Genomic DNA, 16,993 nt, shown 5'->3' on the forward strand with positions numbered 1-16,993 from the left:
CATCAGTAGAGCATCAATAAACAAACTTCTGGTACTAAAGTATCACTTGCCGTTCTCCTAAGGTTCCAGGTGCATCAATTTACTACTGGAAGCATACATAGAAGAACATCTGCTTCAGGCTCCATGCACACTGTCTTAAAAAAACACGTCTCTTGGAGGAGTTTAGTGTTTTGTCGCTACTGTATAGGCAACCAACATCATCCTATGGGCGGCACAGTATCTTAGTGGTTAGCACTTCCGTCTTGCAGTAAAAGGGTCATGGGTTCGATTTCCGACCATGGCGCCTCCTGCATGGAGTTTGCATGTTCTCCCTGTGCTTGCGTGGGTTTCCTCCGGGTGCTCCAGTTTCCTCCCACACTCAGACATGCTGGTAGATTAATTGGATCCTGTCTAAATTGGCCCTAATATGTGTATGTATGAATGTGAGTTAGGGACCTTAGATTGTACACCCCTTGAGGGTTAGGGACTGATGTGAATGTTCAAAATATATATATATATATATATATATATATATATATATATATATAGTGTGTATGTAAAGCACTGCGTAAATTGACAGCGCTATATAAGTACCTGAAATGAATAAATCCTATGTGTCCATACACATTAGGTAGTCTGTAGGTGTTTTTTTTAAGCTCTGCGTTTAGAAGCAAAGAAAATAATTATTCTGTTTTTCCTTTTTTGAGTGTTTTTGTTTTTCTGCATAAAACACGCTAGCACAAAAAAACTCAAAATTAGAGTTGTGTTTTTTTCTGCCAAGAGCACTGGCAGTTTTATTTAAGTTAGTGTGCATGGAGCCAAAACAGAGACCAATTTCTAACATAAGAATTTCGGGATCCTTCTACGCCATATATGTAGAATCTGTACACTGATGGGGGTCATGGAGAAAGTCTTGGTGACAGTAGTCTTTTGGGGGTTTATAAAAGACCAATGGTAAAATATTAGTGCCCGTCATCTTCAGAAATTGTATGTTCAATTGTAGATTGTATGTCCATGCCCACCCATTGTATGTCCATGCCCACCCATTGTCATCTTAGACTTTAAGGTCTGGTATATCGGAGGTCTCTGGTTTTTGTTGTTTCTCAGGCTAATTGTGTTGGTGGAAGTCAATGAGCTGTCCAGGCCTTTTTAATACCCACGTTTTCTGGCTGACTAACCAGGAATGGATCATTTAAAGAAGTGTTTATTTTACAGGGACTTTGATGAACTCCTGACCCAGCCAGAGACCATCCCATTCTCATTAGAAGCCGCCAACCATGACTGAAGAAATGGAACGTCCCAGAAGTGGCCTCAGTGTGGCCAGCAGCATTGCCACAACCACCTCTACCAGTCTGGGGTCAAGGGTGAGTTTAGCCAGAATAAGCGGGTGCATTGCACTGCTTTTTATGTATGCAATGTTCAGAAAAATCCTAAATCGTGTGTTATGTATGTGAAACCTATAGATAAAAGTGTGTTTGTAATGTGATTTACTAAAATGCTATCGCCACAACATGCAAAACACAAAACAAATAAGTAATGCAAAAACGAAACACCAAAATTTTACTTTTTTAAACCTTACAATGACTCATAATGTGCAATTGCTAGAAATGTACTTCAGTTTGTTATTGAAGCTGAGATCAATATTTCCACAATTGGTTCTATAATTTTATATATATATTTTTTAAATCGGGTCTTTTTTATTAGGTTTTTCAACATTTTGGTTTTTTTTAACAAATGCACAATTTTGTGCACAACAAACTACAAACAAATCAAATAACATTGGTCATACAGTGATAAATCGGTATTCCATAAGTAACACCTACGTCCCAGACCATAGGCATACGGATAGTGCCATTATAGTTCCAGAAGCAATCAACAGTGTTCTTACCTTTTTGCTTTTCAATTGGCATTGCATATAATATATACAGCAACTTTCCAAAATGAAAAGAGGGGACATTTTTATACACCGTATGAACATATATCCTACACCAATAAAACTATTAAACCAGCACAAGTTGACCCAAGTCTGTTACCCCTTCCAATAGTGTCAAACTGCACGTCTTTCCGCAAACTTGTAAATTTCAACGGTGATACTGTACAGTAGAGGGCACCACATATTTATAGAGAGAGCAATCTTTTTGCCATCATATGGAATGGAGCCAAACCGGGTGTTGGCAGCCAAGGGCCCCATATTGTTTAAAATTTTCTAATACCGTTTTTATGTTTAAATATTAGTTTTTCTCAGGAGTTTACATTGTTAACCTGAGTTTTCCACTCTGTTACTGAGGGAGGGGCGGGCGATATCTATTTTTGTGTTATACATTTTCGTGCTATATAGAGTAATCTGGTGACTGGAGGCATCAGCTCAGTGGGTACAATAGACTCCTCAAACCTATTAAAAAGACATAGTTTTGTTTAGTTTCTGCTGGCAAGGTAACCTGATAAATGGAGGATATAAGAGAAACAATATCATGCCAATATGTATGCAGTTTCAGGCACCTCCAGAGCATATGAATAAGGTCTTCTGGACCTCTGTCATATCTAGGACACAAATCTATGATTCCATCCATAACGTCCTGGAGATGCAGCTCTCCTCAGAACTGGAAGAAGGTATACAGGTGGCACAAACACCTAGTGCATTATCCAAGGTTTATTAAAAGTTTAAGGCTGGCCATAGCTCTGAGGAAAGGGATTCGTCCCCGAAACGTGTCAGACGGCCGACCGCACCATCATTCGGACACTCTGCCATCCTTGTGGCCAGCTCCATGGCCTTATAGTATATTTTTTGTCTTTTTACACTTTTAATAAACCTTGGATAATGCTGTAGGTGTTTGCGCCACCTGTATGCTTTCTTGCTGTGGAGTGATGAGTCAAACTTTTAAATATTTGGCTGTAGCAGGAGGCAGTTTCTTCACAAAGGGCTGGAGAGCAGTACACTAATGAGTGTCTGTAGGCAAACAGTGAAGCATGGTGGAGGTTCCTTGCAAGTTTGGGTCTGCATTTTCGCAAATGGAGTTGGAGATTTGGTCAGGATCAATGGTGTCATAAATGTTGAGAAATACATGCAGATACTTATCCATCGTGCCATACCATCAGAGAGGCATGTAGTTTGGCCCCAAATTTATTTTGCAGGTGGGAAACAACTCCAAACATACAGCCAAAGTCATTAAAGTGGTAGTAAAGTCTGTTCCAGTGACCAGCAGCTGGTGACGTCACCGGCGTATGCGCTCTGATGGGATGTGCTCTGATGCCGGTGTATGCACTCTGATGCCGTTCCTTACGAGTTCTGTGCTGCGGCTGTGACTCTCGTGCGCTTGGGAGTGGTGGCATTGCGGCTTAGCCCAGAGTCCCCGAACCCAGAAGGAAGAACAGGTGAAGATGGAATCCCTTTCAGTGGTGACAGGTCACCGCTGGAGGATATGTTCTATAGGCAAGTCTGACATAATGTGCTGGAAGTGATGGTTTGCCTCCCACAGAGTCTGTCTGGGATTACAGAGACAGAAGGGTCTGAGACAACCTACTTCTACAGGAGATCTGTGGTTCTTCAAGATATTAGAAACAACCTACCTGCTGAGTTCCTTCATAAAGTGTGTGTGTGCCTAGAATAATTGATGCTATTTTGAAGGCAAAGGGTGGTCACACCAAATGTTTCATTTCTCTGTTTATTTTTATCAATTAAAAAAAATGGAAAGTAAACTATGAACACTTCTATTTCTGAAAGCTTTCTTCATTTATAGCATTTTTTCAGACCTGCCTAAGACTTTTGTACAGTGCTGTATAACATGTAATGACTACTTGTGACCACTTAAGATCTCCGACACCCAGTGATCGCCATTGGGGACACTCCTTCACTGACATCACCACTAAAAATACTCCTCTTATTGAGTCCAGAGACACCTCATTATGGAGGTCAAAAGCGCTCTTTCATAATATGAAGCAGATGGTAGCCAGCAAGGGAATCCCTCCAACAGCCCCAGGTTATTCCATTTAACTCCCAGGAATGCTTATGTTTTATATAGATCTCATCAAAGAGACCATACATAGAGTAACCCCCTAAAATTAATCCAGATTTATTGTAAACCGTGTCCTCGCACAGCAGCAGAAGAAAGAAGGCACATCACAGGTGTTTCTGTTCCCCCTGAAGATATCATTTCTAATGAAACGTGTGCACAGGGTGGGGGGGGGTCTGATCTGATGGCACTGAGCATATTTGCTATATGGGGGAATGTGATGAGCTTTATTTCTTCGGCTGTTTTTGAGTAACTTTATGTTCATTATAATGCCAATTTAAGAATAAAAAGGCACTGATGGGTATAAAATACAGGTACCCCAAGGTTCCTGGTCTTGCATCCAATACCTACAGCTTCACCCAAATGCTGGTCCATTCTATAAAGCAAAGCTCAGGAACTTGGACGTGTTGGATCCTTTTCAGTCCCTGACACCCCCACCACCACCATTTTCCTACTGGCCCATCACCATGTTGGACTGCCTTATAGAACAAAGCTTTGGATGGCCTAACATTTGCTCAAATCTCCTCTTAACTAATTTCTATTAGCAACAGACTCTAACCGTGTTTCAGATTCTTTAGTATGACAACTGTTGAGTCCATCACAGCCCCCATTTTGTAACCTAGTTCAGACTTTTGGCCAATTGTGTGTGCCCAGAAGAGACAACTGGCAAAGTGGGCTGTCTTGACCTAAGAGGACCGATATAGTCACATAGTCGATCAGCTTACATATTAAAAATAACCGTTAACATTTAATTATCTTTTATTCTTAGCCATCAACCAGAGCAATAAAAAGAGTGCACACATTTGGAAAAAGAGAATATTCAATTAAGAGAGACCCCAATTCTCCTGTGGTCATTCGGGGCTGGCTCTATAAACAGGTCAGTGGTTACACTTTGTTTTCTTTTGCTTACCCAAAATTCAGTAACAGTGAGCAATCAATCAAAAGCTATCCTTCGTGATATGGCTTTAATGGGCCAAAATCTGATTTGTTGCTGTTTACTGTATATTGCATTTCTTTCTTGGTCTGTTCACTGATGTATTGTGTGTTGTGGAGTTCCTTTCTCTGCCTGATAACAAAGACGTTGGAAAGGTCTCCCTCTAGTGTCAGTTTAGAAAACTTCATAATGTTTAATTGGAGAAAAAAAAAACGCAAATCTGTAACAGAACTACATTGATCTTTTGGCTCTAAAAGTTTTTTTTTTTTTTCTCTTAGGACAGTCAAGGCTTACGACTTTGGAAGAGAAGATGGTTTGTGCTGTCTGATTTTTGCCTATTTTATTACCGAGGTAATCCATAAATGATATTAATGCTCACAAGAAATATACAGTATAGTTTTTCTTTTGCGGTAAAATACCCCAAACCAATGGAAAAATTGTCCTTGTTCCGTATGAACACACAATGAACTTCCTATTTCCGTTTCTTTGGTCTTTAAAATATACCCTTTGAAAGCATTTTGTTGTTATTGTTTTATAAGTGCAAAAATAAAAAGCTGTTGATCTTATCAGAAATTCAGAACTGTGCTGTATTCTTCCTCTGTTATCTCAGTCTATTATGCCCTCCCAGTGCTTCGCTTGGGACTGCAAGTCAGTTAATGCCTGTACTTTGGAGATGAAAACAGCAGGATGCATTGAGAATTTTAGGAAAAAACAGCTGGGCAGAGCTGACACCACTCAGTCCACAAAGATGCTGTATCTTGTCATTCTTATAGCAGGACTTAAGGGACAAGTACTATGTGACAGATCAACAGGTTTTTTTTTTTTTTTTTTGGTGTGTGTTTTTTGCAAGGTCTTTAGGGTGTTGACACACGGGGAAAGGCGACAATGTGCTGATTATGTATGGTATGTGCGTGTGTTTTTTTAAATTTATTTCAGGTACTTATATAGCGCCATCAATTTACGCAGCGCTTTGCATCTATATTGTACATTCACATCAGTCCCTAACCCTCAAGGGGTGTACAATCTAAGGTCCCTAACTCACATTCATACATACACATACTAGGGCCAATTTAGACAGGATCTACTTCACCTACCAGCATGTCTTTGGAGTGTGGGAGGAAACCGGGGTACCCGGAGGAAACCCACGCAGGCACAGGGAGAACATGCAAACTGGTGGTGCCGTGGTTGGGATTTGAACCAACGACCCTAGTACTGCCTGGTGGAAGTGCTAACCATTTAGCCACTGTGCTGCCCATTTTTATGGGAAATACCAACCTCTTTAATTGTACCAATTGATTCATAGAGAAGTATTCTTGTTTTGTTCTTACTGTGTTGTGCTTATCTTTTCCAGACAGCCGAGAGGAGACCGTACTTGGCAGCATTCTGTTACCAAGTTATGAAATCTTACCTGCAAACCCAAGAGAAGTGAAAAATAGGAGATTTAGTTTTAAGGTATGTACTAAATAAAACAATAATGCTGATTTATCAAGCTACAATTAAGTAAAATGTAAATTTTAGATAGTGTAGGAAAGGGTTAAAACTCCATATCAAGTTATTTTTTGGCTCCATAGCGAACAAAATTCCCATTCTTGAAACACAGGATTTGTGTGCCCATTTGGTGTATTTCCTTAAAGTAAATGTACACCCTCACCTTTTAAAACAACCCATTCAGTTTAAAATAAAAATGTGATCAAATGTGAACACCCTCTGTTCTCAGCTGTATAAGAGCTACCGGATGAGAAACAGCAGTACACTAATCTTCCCAGTCAATGGCTGTTGGGGGGAGGGGTGTGTGTCAGAACAAGTCTCATAATTGGACGAAAGCACACGGAATTCCAGCACAGTCAAAAAACTGACCACGCTGTGCTCTCAAGCTTATTGTGGTCATTTTTTAATAGGAAAGCAGAGGGGCTGGCAGGAACACCATGGATTTCACACAAAGGAAGCAAAGCAAACCGAACAGGTTACTTTTTCATGGTACAGAAGGCACATATCAGTTAAAGAATATGTAACTCAAACATTTCATAATTCTGATAATCTGACAAGCATATATTAAAATGTCTGACTGTTCCACATTCCATCCACAACTGAGGAAAATGTTTTCTTTTTTTAATACTGAACATATTTATTGTAAAAAGTACAAAATATTAATACAAAAGGTTTCAGAAAAACAACAAATCTTTACATACACTCTTTAAGGCATCCCAAAGTGCACTTTAAGTTGGTGTTCAGTTTATGTCAAAGTGTATGTGAAGTCTAAGTGTGTGTCACACTTCCTTTTTTTTTTTTTTTTTTTTATTACCTATTGAAAAAGGTGGAGATGATGAGAAATTGGGCGGTTGCCCATATGGGCCAACAAGACACTGTCTTTATTACATCATTTTCTGTGTATAGAGAAGGAATCTGGAGCTGCAGACAGTTCATCCACTTCCTTTAGATTCAGCTCTCATGAATAACGGCACTGTTTTATATCTGGTCTTTCTGTGCTCTGACTTTTCAGGCAGAACATCCTGGAATGAGGACTTATTATTTTGGAGCAGACACACAAGAGGACATGAATGCCTGGATCCGAGCCATGAACCAGTCTGCTCTGGTAGTCGCTGACAACAAAAACAGGTATGAATATTGGATATCTTGTTTAATATTTTTCATGCCTGGGAGACCTGTGAAGACTGATATTGTCTTACAGTTTGTTGGCTCACAATCCAAATTTTTATTGAAACGAAGAATGAATAATCTTTCAGAGAAAAAGCTATGAAGTGAAAATAATGACATTAGTGACATTTGTATTGTAGAGGAAATGGCCCTTTCCAGAAAAGTAAAATATGCAGAAAGAGACTTTATTAACCACATGGAATTATCCATAGCAACAGATTTCTGCTTTCATTAACCTGTTGCTATCTGTGTAACACACGTGGCAGCAAAAGGATGGGCTTTAATGCCCACATGCTGTAGATGTGCATAACTGGACGGTCAATGTTTCTGTGCTGAGCTAGCACTGACTGCACGCTCAAAGACCGCTCTCTGTCTCCACTAATAATTGGTAGCCAGTGGGACCACTCCCAGTTATGTAACCACTGTGACAGCCAATCGCAGCGATTACATGATTGCTGATCCTTCTTTCACTCTAGGTTGTTCAGAACCCATTAAAGGGCTGCCAGGAAGGGCAGGAAGAGGTTAATTTAGTTCCAGGAAGCCTTTTGGAGCCGACTGGTAGATGAGGAATACAGCACGGCATTGCATTTGTATGGGTTAATAAAGTCCTATATACTTGGACTTGTTTAAAGCCTAATTTGCCTAAAACAAAACACACAAAATAAGTACAAGGGATGTTCCTTGCCTTCCGTGTGATGTGTCCCTTGTGCCTCTGTCTTCTAGTTCAGTAGTAATTTGCCTTCTCCAATGCCCTTTGACACCATAATTTTCCAATGGGGGTGGTAAATAGAATAGAGGAGCTATCACAGGCTCTCATCAAGAGTGCTTGACTATGCCCACCCTTTCTGTCCAGCTCTGCCATTCATAGAAGCTGTACTATAGCTTCTATGAGTGAGCCTCGATCTATGAATAGAGGGAGTAGACCTTGCAATCATTCACCTATCCTCCTTTCATAGATCCTGTTTTTTCATAGAAGCTGTAGTAAAGCTTCTATGAATGGCAGAGCTGGGCAAGCATAGCAAAGCAGTTTTGATGAGAGTGTTTGTTTGTGACCGCTCCTCAGTTCTGTTCAGCCCTGCCCCATGGGAAGCTTACGGGAGTGGGGAGCATCAGAGGAGGATGATTACTACTGAACTAGAACAGAAGCACAAGGGATACATCACACTGAAGGTAAATCATGCCCCTTGTGCTGATTTTGTGGGGTTATTTTGGTAAAGCTAGGCTTTAAGTGTAATGAAATGTCCATAATTTGTTTGTAAAATAAGTGAAGTCTAAAGAAGTCATCTGATCTCTTAAAATTAAAACCTAGTTTAATGCAAATTATAGATATATTGAAAAGAGAGCTGAAATATGATGTTGAAAATTCTGAATTGGGGAAATTATATAGTTCTTACAGGCAATACCTCCACTTTCTTTTTCTTAACTCCTACCGAAGAAGTTGAAATACATCTATATTGGCTGTTTTTCAAGCTGGGCATAAAAAGGGAGATCTCTATTAATGCAGAGAGATGAGAGATCCACCTCAACATGGATGACTTTCTGATACTCAATTTTGGTTACCAGTTTGTACATTCCAGTTCATTTGCAGTGAAAAAAGTTCCTCTTCTAGGCAGGAAAAGGAACAGTCCCCAACAACTCATGATTTACTAGGCAAATAGACTGCACGTTCCAAAGTGTAGTTGTGCTCTGCAAGTTCATTTGCTCCAGAGCTTAGTAAGTGACCAGAAGCTCTGCTGACTCCCCTCATCCAAACATGTGCAAGCAAACATTTATTTATTTTCAATTTTAATGCACGTGTTTGGGTATTCTTTGCAAAGTCGAGCTTTACCCCGTTTTACTAAGCTCTGAAGCAACTGCACTTTGCACTGTGCACAGTCTATTTGCCGTTAGTAAATCAATCCCATAAATTTTCCAAAATGTTGCAAATTTCTGTGCATGGCCTAAGATCTTATAATTGCATGTATTAACCCCTGCCCTGAACAGTTATTGGATTGATCACTTTACCTGCAAATCTCAAGTATGTGGGAGCAGCCAGGTTCTGACTCTAGGTTTTGTAGACCTGCTAGTCATTGATGTCCAATGTAAATTACTTTGCATTTCTGTCTTATAGAAACAGCCATGGTCACATCCTGAATCCACAGGATGAACTCTATGCCAGTTATGAAGATTTTTCCCATAGCGAAATCAACACTGTGGGCGATGATGGAAAAAGTGCTGAATCTCTGGAGATTGCTCACCTGTCTGAGACCAGATCACAGGATGAGAGCTCCAGGGACAGCCTGCCTGAACAGGACAGAAACGGAGACTTGGAGAAGGACCGCTTGTTCAGCGGACTAAGAGAGTCCTTAACAGATGCCATACAACATTACACATCTGTGTCTCAGAATGGGTCGGTACCGCCACCAACACCAGAGAGTATGCTGAAGAATCTAGAATTCACTTATAGCAAACAAGACGTGGAAAGCAAGATGTCTCTGGAGGGGAAGGACTCTATACCAGAAGATGAAGAGTGGGTGCCTTTTCATAAGGAGCAACCTTCAGCAGAGTAAGAAAATACTTTAACTCTTGCGTGGACAGTTATGAAGTGCATTACTAAAGTCACAGTGCATCTTTTGTTAGCAGGAATGCACTTCCCACACATGTATATAAAGGCACAATGTCTTATCCGAGCCCATTACAACATGGGGAATGGGTGGAATGAATATGGATAAAGGGCAGGGTTAGGTGGCATTCTGTGACTAGCATATTTGTTGTTTTGTCTAGTGTGGGCATAATTTCAGGAATGCATATTAGAAATACACACATACACGTGGTACATTAGGAAATGTTATGTCAATATTCCAGTTGGCATGGATTTTGTCAACCCTTAGGTCAGGGGTAGGCAAGCTTTGAGTGGTGGAGATCGACCTGTACAACATGAAAGAGATCAAAGATCACCGGGGTTCAGCACCATTTAAAAAAAATTAACTAGCAAGGAAAATGTAGATAAATATAATAAAACAGATGTCAAAAAATACAAACTTGGCCTACCTTAAAAATGGACAGTGTCAATCAGTAGGGCAGTGGATGGTGTCAGCAGGACAGTGTCAGTCAGGGCGGTGGACAGTGTCAGTAGGGCAGTGGATGATGTCAGTAGGGCAACGTTTGGTGTCAGTAGGGCAGTGGATGATGTCAGTAGTTTTTTTATTTTTATATTTTTCAGAATTTTTTTAGGAGCCCTGTTGAAAGAGGAGCACTTGGGGGAAGGGACAGGTAGCAAAAAAATGGAGGAACAAGGACGAGAGGAGCAGCGGGGGAGGTGTTTACTAGAACCAGTCCTCTGGATTTTCCTCCTGCAGCTGCTATATGCTGGTGGGAGGGCGAGGAGGAGATACTAGTTTTCAGCTGTTCCAGGAGGACAATAAAGGGGTTGATCGGAATGCAGGTATTTTAAAAATCTGAACTTCCAGCAAGTGACTGGACTGGGATTTTTCTGCCTCCCAGCTACCTTGGTGCCCTAAGTCTGCTGCCTAAGCAGTCATATTCTGAGTGCCAGCATAAGGCTACTTAGGCAGGTGCCATAGGGCACCAGGGTGGGGGGGGGCAGGGAACTCCCAACCCCCAGCCACTTACTGGGAATTCTGATCTTAAAAATACCTGTCCATGAGAGGGAAGGGGGGGGGGGCGCTAGAGGTCACTTCTTTGGGGGAAAGGGGGGCAGAGGATACTACTTTGTGGGGGGATATGAAGGGTGGTATGGAGGTGTAGCAGTATCCTCTGCAAGATCACTCCCCACCCCCTAATGTCCTCTGCCCCCCCTTTCCCCATAGCAGTGATCTCTGGCCCCCGTAACTCAACCTTTGGCCAAAGGGCAAAAAACTAAGGCATGTAAAACAAAGGATGCTTTAAAGGATGAGTTCATCTTTTGGAATATGTTACATATTCCACCTGTTTTTTGGGCGGAACATGTAACATGTTCCAGCAGCTGCAGCCTCTCCCCCCTCCCTGTGACAGTGGGTGGGGTTCTGTTCCCCACACCTGCTGTCACAATTTGAAATGAATGCAGCTGCTCTGGGCTCGGGCTACACATCTGCGTTATTCATTCAGAGTTTCCTGTGAATTAATGCCTACAAGTACTGTCAGCCTTTGCTGGTAGTTATGAACTGCAAAAGGCGCTAGCGCTCTTAGTCCATTAACTGCTTGCCCATATTGGAGGTACAGACAGTGTACTGGCAGTCTGCGCGAGCCTGCCATTGCTCCCACGATCTGATAATTGTGGGTGCAATGCTTTACAGGCTCCCAAGAAAAAAAAAATGCACACTTTTTACCTGCCAAAAAGATGCTTTTATTTAATTTAACAAAGTGAACTTTTTCTAGTCACATCTGCCCCAGTGTCTGCTATGAAAAGACATATTAAATGTTAAACCTGAAGCAAAATCAATTTTTCCTAATTTTTTGGATAGAGTAGGGAAAGTTTTTAAAACACCTGTCAGGTTTCAGTTAAGATCTCTACAATATGAGGGAAATATCCAGTTTTCTCTGGAAAAAATGTCCCTATTGTATGATTTTCAATTCTGGTGACGACTCAAAAACTTTGATTTTCCCTCACAAACACTGGTCATCTGGACAAATGGAGAGAGTGAGTTGTCCCAACAGATACAGGCAGAATTAAAAGTTTGGAGGTTTTAATATATTATTACTCTATCAAAACTAAAAAAAAATGGCTTTAGATATATTTTAACTTTGGTGAATATCAATTTGTGTGTCTAGCATTGCCTAAATTCTCTGTTATGAAGGTGTGAGTTTACATGGTTTTCATTGTGTATTTCTGCAGACTTTATCAAGCTAGGAGTCCTCCTAGATCTCATCCTAATGGATTTGAATGTCCACATGACGAATATTCCTCTGTTGTCTCGTGCTCTGCCCCTTCCTCTCCTGCCATGCTGCCTACTCATATATACAACTCTGAAGTTGTGGATAGAAATTGGAATTCAAGAGATGAAAAGTTCATACAACAGAATGAGAGTGTGGAAACTCGGGATGTAAGGAGTATGGCCATAAATCCTTCCTCTCCATCAATCACAGCATGTCCTTCGGCAGAAAAAATTGAGTACATGGCTCAAAGATTTCTCAAGGCCTCAAGATCACAATCTCTTCCACCTGTTTCATCAGAGGTTACAAGACACCGTATTGTAAAGAGAAGTCCACCTCCTAACTTGAAGTATGCAAGTCCTGTCCACTACCTGGACAATTCCCACCCAAATGCTGCCCCAAAATTAAGTAGTCCTACCAGAAAAGAGACCCCCTTGACCCCAAGTCTCAGCCCCAAAATCCAGTCTCCCAAGCACAGAGCTGCATCCAATGAGGATGTATTTGTGGCTGTGACTGGATCTCCTTCCTTGGGTAGGATCACTGTTAGATCCAACACACCCATTGGACGTGTGGACATCCTTCCTTCAGAAGACAGGGTTCCCAATTCTGCACTTGTCAGACATAATGACGAAAGAACTGGGGAGTACTATGTGACCAGCTCCAGGACCAGAAGTCACATTGTTAAATCTGCATCCAGACCTCAAACTCCATCAGACAGGTATGATGTCTTGCCTTCTGATGAAACTTTTGCAGCTTCAACTTTGGCAAAGGGACTAAATCGATATACCAGGAGATCTCAGCCTTTGGGAGCAGAAGATGAAAGGATGGTAGATGGCGGAGGAATGAGTTTACCTTCAAGAACCCATGGCTATCCTAACAGCAGAATACAAATAAGACCAAACACTCCATCAGAACGAGTAATTGTGGAAGAATATTCTCCTGAACTATCTTTAACCCCATCAATGAGAAGACATCGGAGCCAAGGACCAAGGGTATAGTTGAGCTGCAGCTTTGCAATTTGCTTTGCATTATAATGTACTTTTGAGCGTATCTCTGGGCTATTAAACTGGTAATGCTGTCCAGGAATCTTGGCTGTAGTCTTATAGCCCAGACTGTTTACCTTTACCTTCTAACAGGGCAGATGAATGTCCTTTTGTTGCATGACTCTGCTGGATGCTGCTTCCCTCTCATGCTCAAAGCTGCTTTGTTTAATTGTGTCTACCTATGACACTGCAAAGTGTTTTTCACTGGTATGTTTGATGTAATTGCAGAGTTAGAATGACTTTTTTTTTTTTTTTGTTTCTTGCATTTTGAGTAGTCCATCTAAAAATCAAACTCTTAAGACCGGTAACTTTTGACATAGCACATATGCATTTGTCTGAAGTTCTCACTGAAAATCTGCATTTTGCACACTCAAAGTTTCCAGAATTTATTCTAACCGAGTAGCCTGTGTAGTGTTCACATACAGCAAGGCCTCATTCACACTTTCCTTTTGGGGAAGACTGCAGTTTTCTGCAGGAGACTCAGTGGGGTTTGCAGCATAACCTGTGGATGTTTGGCCCCTGGACTCAAAAGGTCTGCGTTCAGGGCCAGTCATTCACAGGTATATGCTGCATGTTCGATAACGTGAACAGCTGCAGGGGCAAGCGCCCTTTTCATTGCTTTGTATGAGGCTTCCCACCCACAGCTGTTCGCAGAAAACTCCACTGGGTCTCCTGCAGAAAATCAATAGACCCCAAACGCCGATGTGTCTCCTCGGTGAGCACAGGCTTCTCTGTTTTTTTTATATATTTTACTTCTAGTATAACTTCTGTTGTTCTTTGACATAAAAAATGGTTTTTGGGGGCTTACCTTTTGTGCTTATTTCCACAAATATAGTTAATTTTGTCATCCATCAGCAGTTTTACATGGGTGTTGTCAATTGGAATTTTGTTTTTGGCAGTACCTCATTGCATCAATGTGTTTTGCCAAAGCTAATAAGCAATACTTCCAAAACCCATTGCTCTCCGTAAGGGTAAAGCACATCTATATATACAGATCACCTCATACGAACATCTTTTGTTTCCTGTGGTAGTTCTACAGAATGTACTGTAATGTTAAGATTCTGAACAAAACTCTCTTCCTGTTTTTCTAATTTTTCCATTTCTTTCTGCCAACAGTTTTCTGAGCGGTCATTGCACCCTCCGGCAGCTTTTTCTGGCCGGAGTCTTGGCTACACACCGAGGCACCTGTCAAATATGGTGAGTAGACTATATCATGAGCTCATGAACTGTGTGAATGAGCGGTTTGTGTATCTGAGCAGTGTAAAATAATATTTCCCTGAGTGCATTATTACTGAAACGCTGATAGCCATCCACAGAACACAAGGCTTTATTTTACTTCTGCAATTGGCTAGCGCCATGTCTAGTCTTGTGTTTCCTTGGGGTGCTGGCCAGGCCGTGTGTCTGAGTTCCAGATGAGCAGTGCTCTGGTCAGTTCCTTCATTCTTGGCGAACTTTGTATCCTGTGTTTGTGAGCTAGATAACAAAGAGGAGATGTTATACCGTATACTTATTTCATCTGTGGATACGTTTTTCTAAAATAGAGAAATATCTACCTAATTATTGAATTATCTACCTAATTATTTAGTGGTTTAACACTGATATTTAATTAAGCACAACATAAAAGTATTCGTAACAGTCCACTTGTATTTTTGAATGGCAGAATATTGACACAGGATCCTTTTCTCTACTGTTTGCAGGTGTTTGAATTTTTGCATGCTACGGCCTGAATAGACAATCCTATTCCTTGCCAGCAACTGCAGACTGCAAAAGGTTGGCAAGAGTCCCATTATGTAGCATGTTCACAATGGTCGGACCTTTCTATTCAGGTTGTAGTTCTGCACTGCTCCCAAGGCCTCCTGCTGTCTAGTTCCCTTGTCTCCTCCTCCCATGCTAATCTCCTGGCCTTCTGCAGAGGCTCTCCTATCCTCTGGAACTCTCTACCTTAATCTGTCCAGCTATCTCCTGCTCTGGCTGCTTTTAGGCAATCCCTGAAAACTCATCTCTTCGGGGAAAGCCTATCATGCCTTCAACTAGGAACTGAACTTTTAACTCTTCCATCAGCTCATCCCCCACAGGTATTACCTTTTGTATCACTTGCCCCACCCTATTAGATTTTAGGCTCTTATGAGCAGGGCCCGCTTAACCCTCTTGTATTTTTTCATTTTGTAACTGTACTGTCTCCCTTTTTAGATTGTAAAGTGATGTGCAAACGGTTGGCGCTATATAAATCCTGTATGTTAAGAGTGGTTTTAAAAAGAAAACCGATTGCACCACTAGGTTTAGACGTGCAGCAACAATGCCACACCTCTGAACATTCGAATCGCTTTCCAGAGGGGTATGACAGGCGGTGAGTAGGTTATACGACTCCTCACCGTCTGTTTTAACCCAGTTAATGCCACTGTGTTGCAGCTGCATGCTGTACATCCTCATTCAGTTGAATAGGGCGCGTTTGGCTGTGGTGCTGCCTGCCGAACGTGACAGAGGAGGGGGTATAATTTTTGCAGCTCAAGTGGCAGCAGTTGAAAATGCAGCTCCACCTCATGTGTTTACTGCCCCCAAGTCTAAATGAGCCCTAAGTCTTCATTCACGCTGGCATTCCTGCATTTTAGCTTTTCTAAACACAGGAGAAGTTATCTGGGAAGTACAAACTACTTTATGCTTCCCATATTTCTCTTTTCTGCCTTCAGAAGCTTGCTTTAAAAAAGGTTTAGCCACATTTCTAATCAGGTGCAGCTATGCTGATTGGCCTAAACCCAGCTTAAACGTACAGACTAAATGATACTATTGAAAAATCATAATTCTATACATTTGAAATGCGCTGTGAGACTTAGTTGCAAACTAGCGTGCACATTACAATGCAGCGCTTTACTGTGTGGGCTAGTGTCCATACCGACTTTGGCAGGCAGCTGTGCAATGAGCGTTTCAGCCTGGTGTTTTCTTTTTTTTTCTTATCGCATTGTGCCGTTGAGCAGTGACAGCCAGGGTCATCCAGTGCACTGCATAAAATTGCAGAATACATGCGACCAACTGCATGTTTCCCCACAGCACATCACACCAGTGTTGTGATGTGAGCAGGGCAGATAGAAAACTGTTTTCTATTATTGAGCCTCAATGGTGACCTGAGTTTATCCACTATGGAAAAACACAGGTCATCACAGATAGTGTGAGCGAGCCATTGAGACATTAGAAACGCAGGTTTTACTGAAATGTAAATGAGTCTTAAGACTCTGAATGTTTGTTTAAAAGAACCTGGTACGTATTTAGCGAATTGAAACTGAAAATTCAGTTGGGTCCTAACAAAATAAATAAGAAATCTTTTAAAAAAAAAAAAAAAAATCCTCATTACCTTGTTACTGCTACTTCTTCATCAGTACTTGCTCTAACATGCCAAGTATGGTTCGAACTATATCCACATAATTATAGGTGTTCATGGCATAATTTTGTACTAGATTTTCTTTTGATTATAAAACAATTAACTTTTTATGTGAATATTTTAAGAAGAATTTCTGTTTTATTAGTTT

General features: G+C 41.1%; 1 protein-coding gene and 1 long non-coding RNA gene across 4 annotated transcripts in view; one reads left to right on the forward strand and one right to left on the reverse strand.

The window, feature by feature from the left end:
• Nucleotides 1-16,993, forward strand: part of PLEKHA4 (pleckstrin homology domain containing A4) — a 130,292-nt gene that overhangs the window by 76,023 nt on the left and 37,276 nt on the right. For both annotated transcript variants that reach the window (XM_089691004.1, XM_089691003.1), the window contains exons 2-9: nt 1,195-1,343; nt 4,759-4,866; nt 5,202-5,274; nt 6,275-6,375; nt 7,424-7,539; nt 9,689-10,123; nt 12,392-13,421; nt 14,589-14,669. In XM_089691004.1, coding sequence (XP_089547130.1) covers nt 1,257-1,343; nt 4,759-4,866; nt 5,202-5,274; nt 6,275-6,375; nt 7,424-7,539; nt 9,689-10,123; nt 12,392-13,421; nt 14,589-14,669 — 2,031 coding nt within the window. In that variant the 5' untranslated portion in view covers nt 1,195-1,256. The remainder of the gene's footprint in view (nt 1-1,194; nt 1,344-4,758; nt 4,867-5,201; nt 5,275-6,274; nt 6,376-7,423; nt 7,540-9,688; nt 10,124-12,391; nt 13,422-14,588; nt 14,670-16,993) is intronic.
• LOC149451172 (uncharacterized) overlaps nt 14,784-16,993 on the reverse strand; it is an 82,411-nt gene continuing 80,201 nt past the window's right edge. For both annotated transcript variants that reach the window (XR_016315146.1, XR_016315145.1), the window contains one exon: nt 14,784-14,945. This is a non-coding gene — a long non-coding RNA (uncharacterized LOC149451172). The remainder of the gene's footprint in view (nt 14,946-16,993) is intronic.

The sequence above is a fragment of the Staurois parvus genome, unplaced genomic scaffold (assembly GCF_062004578.1).
Source record: "Staurois parvus isolate SC_StPar_1 unplaced genomic scaffold, SC_StPar_1.0 ptg000548l, whole genome shotgun sequence".
Lineage (NCBI taxonomy): Eukaryota > Metazoa > Chordata > Amphibia > Anura > Ranidae > Staurois > Staurois parvus.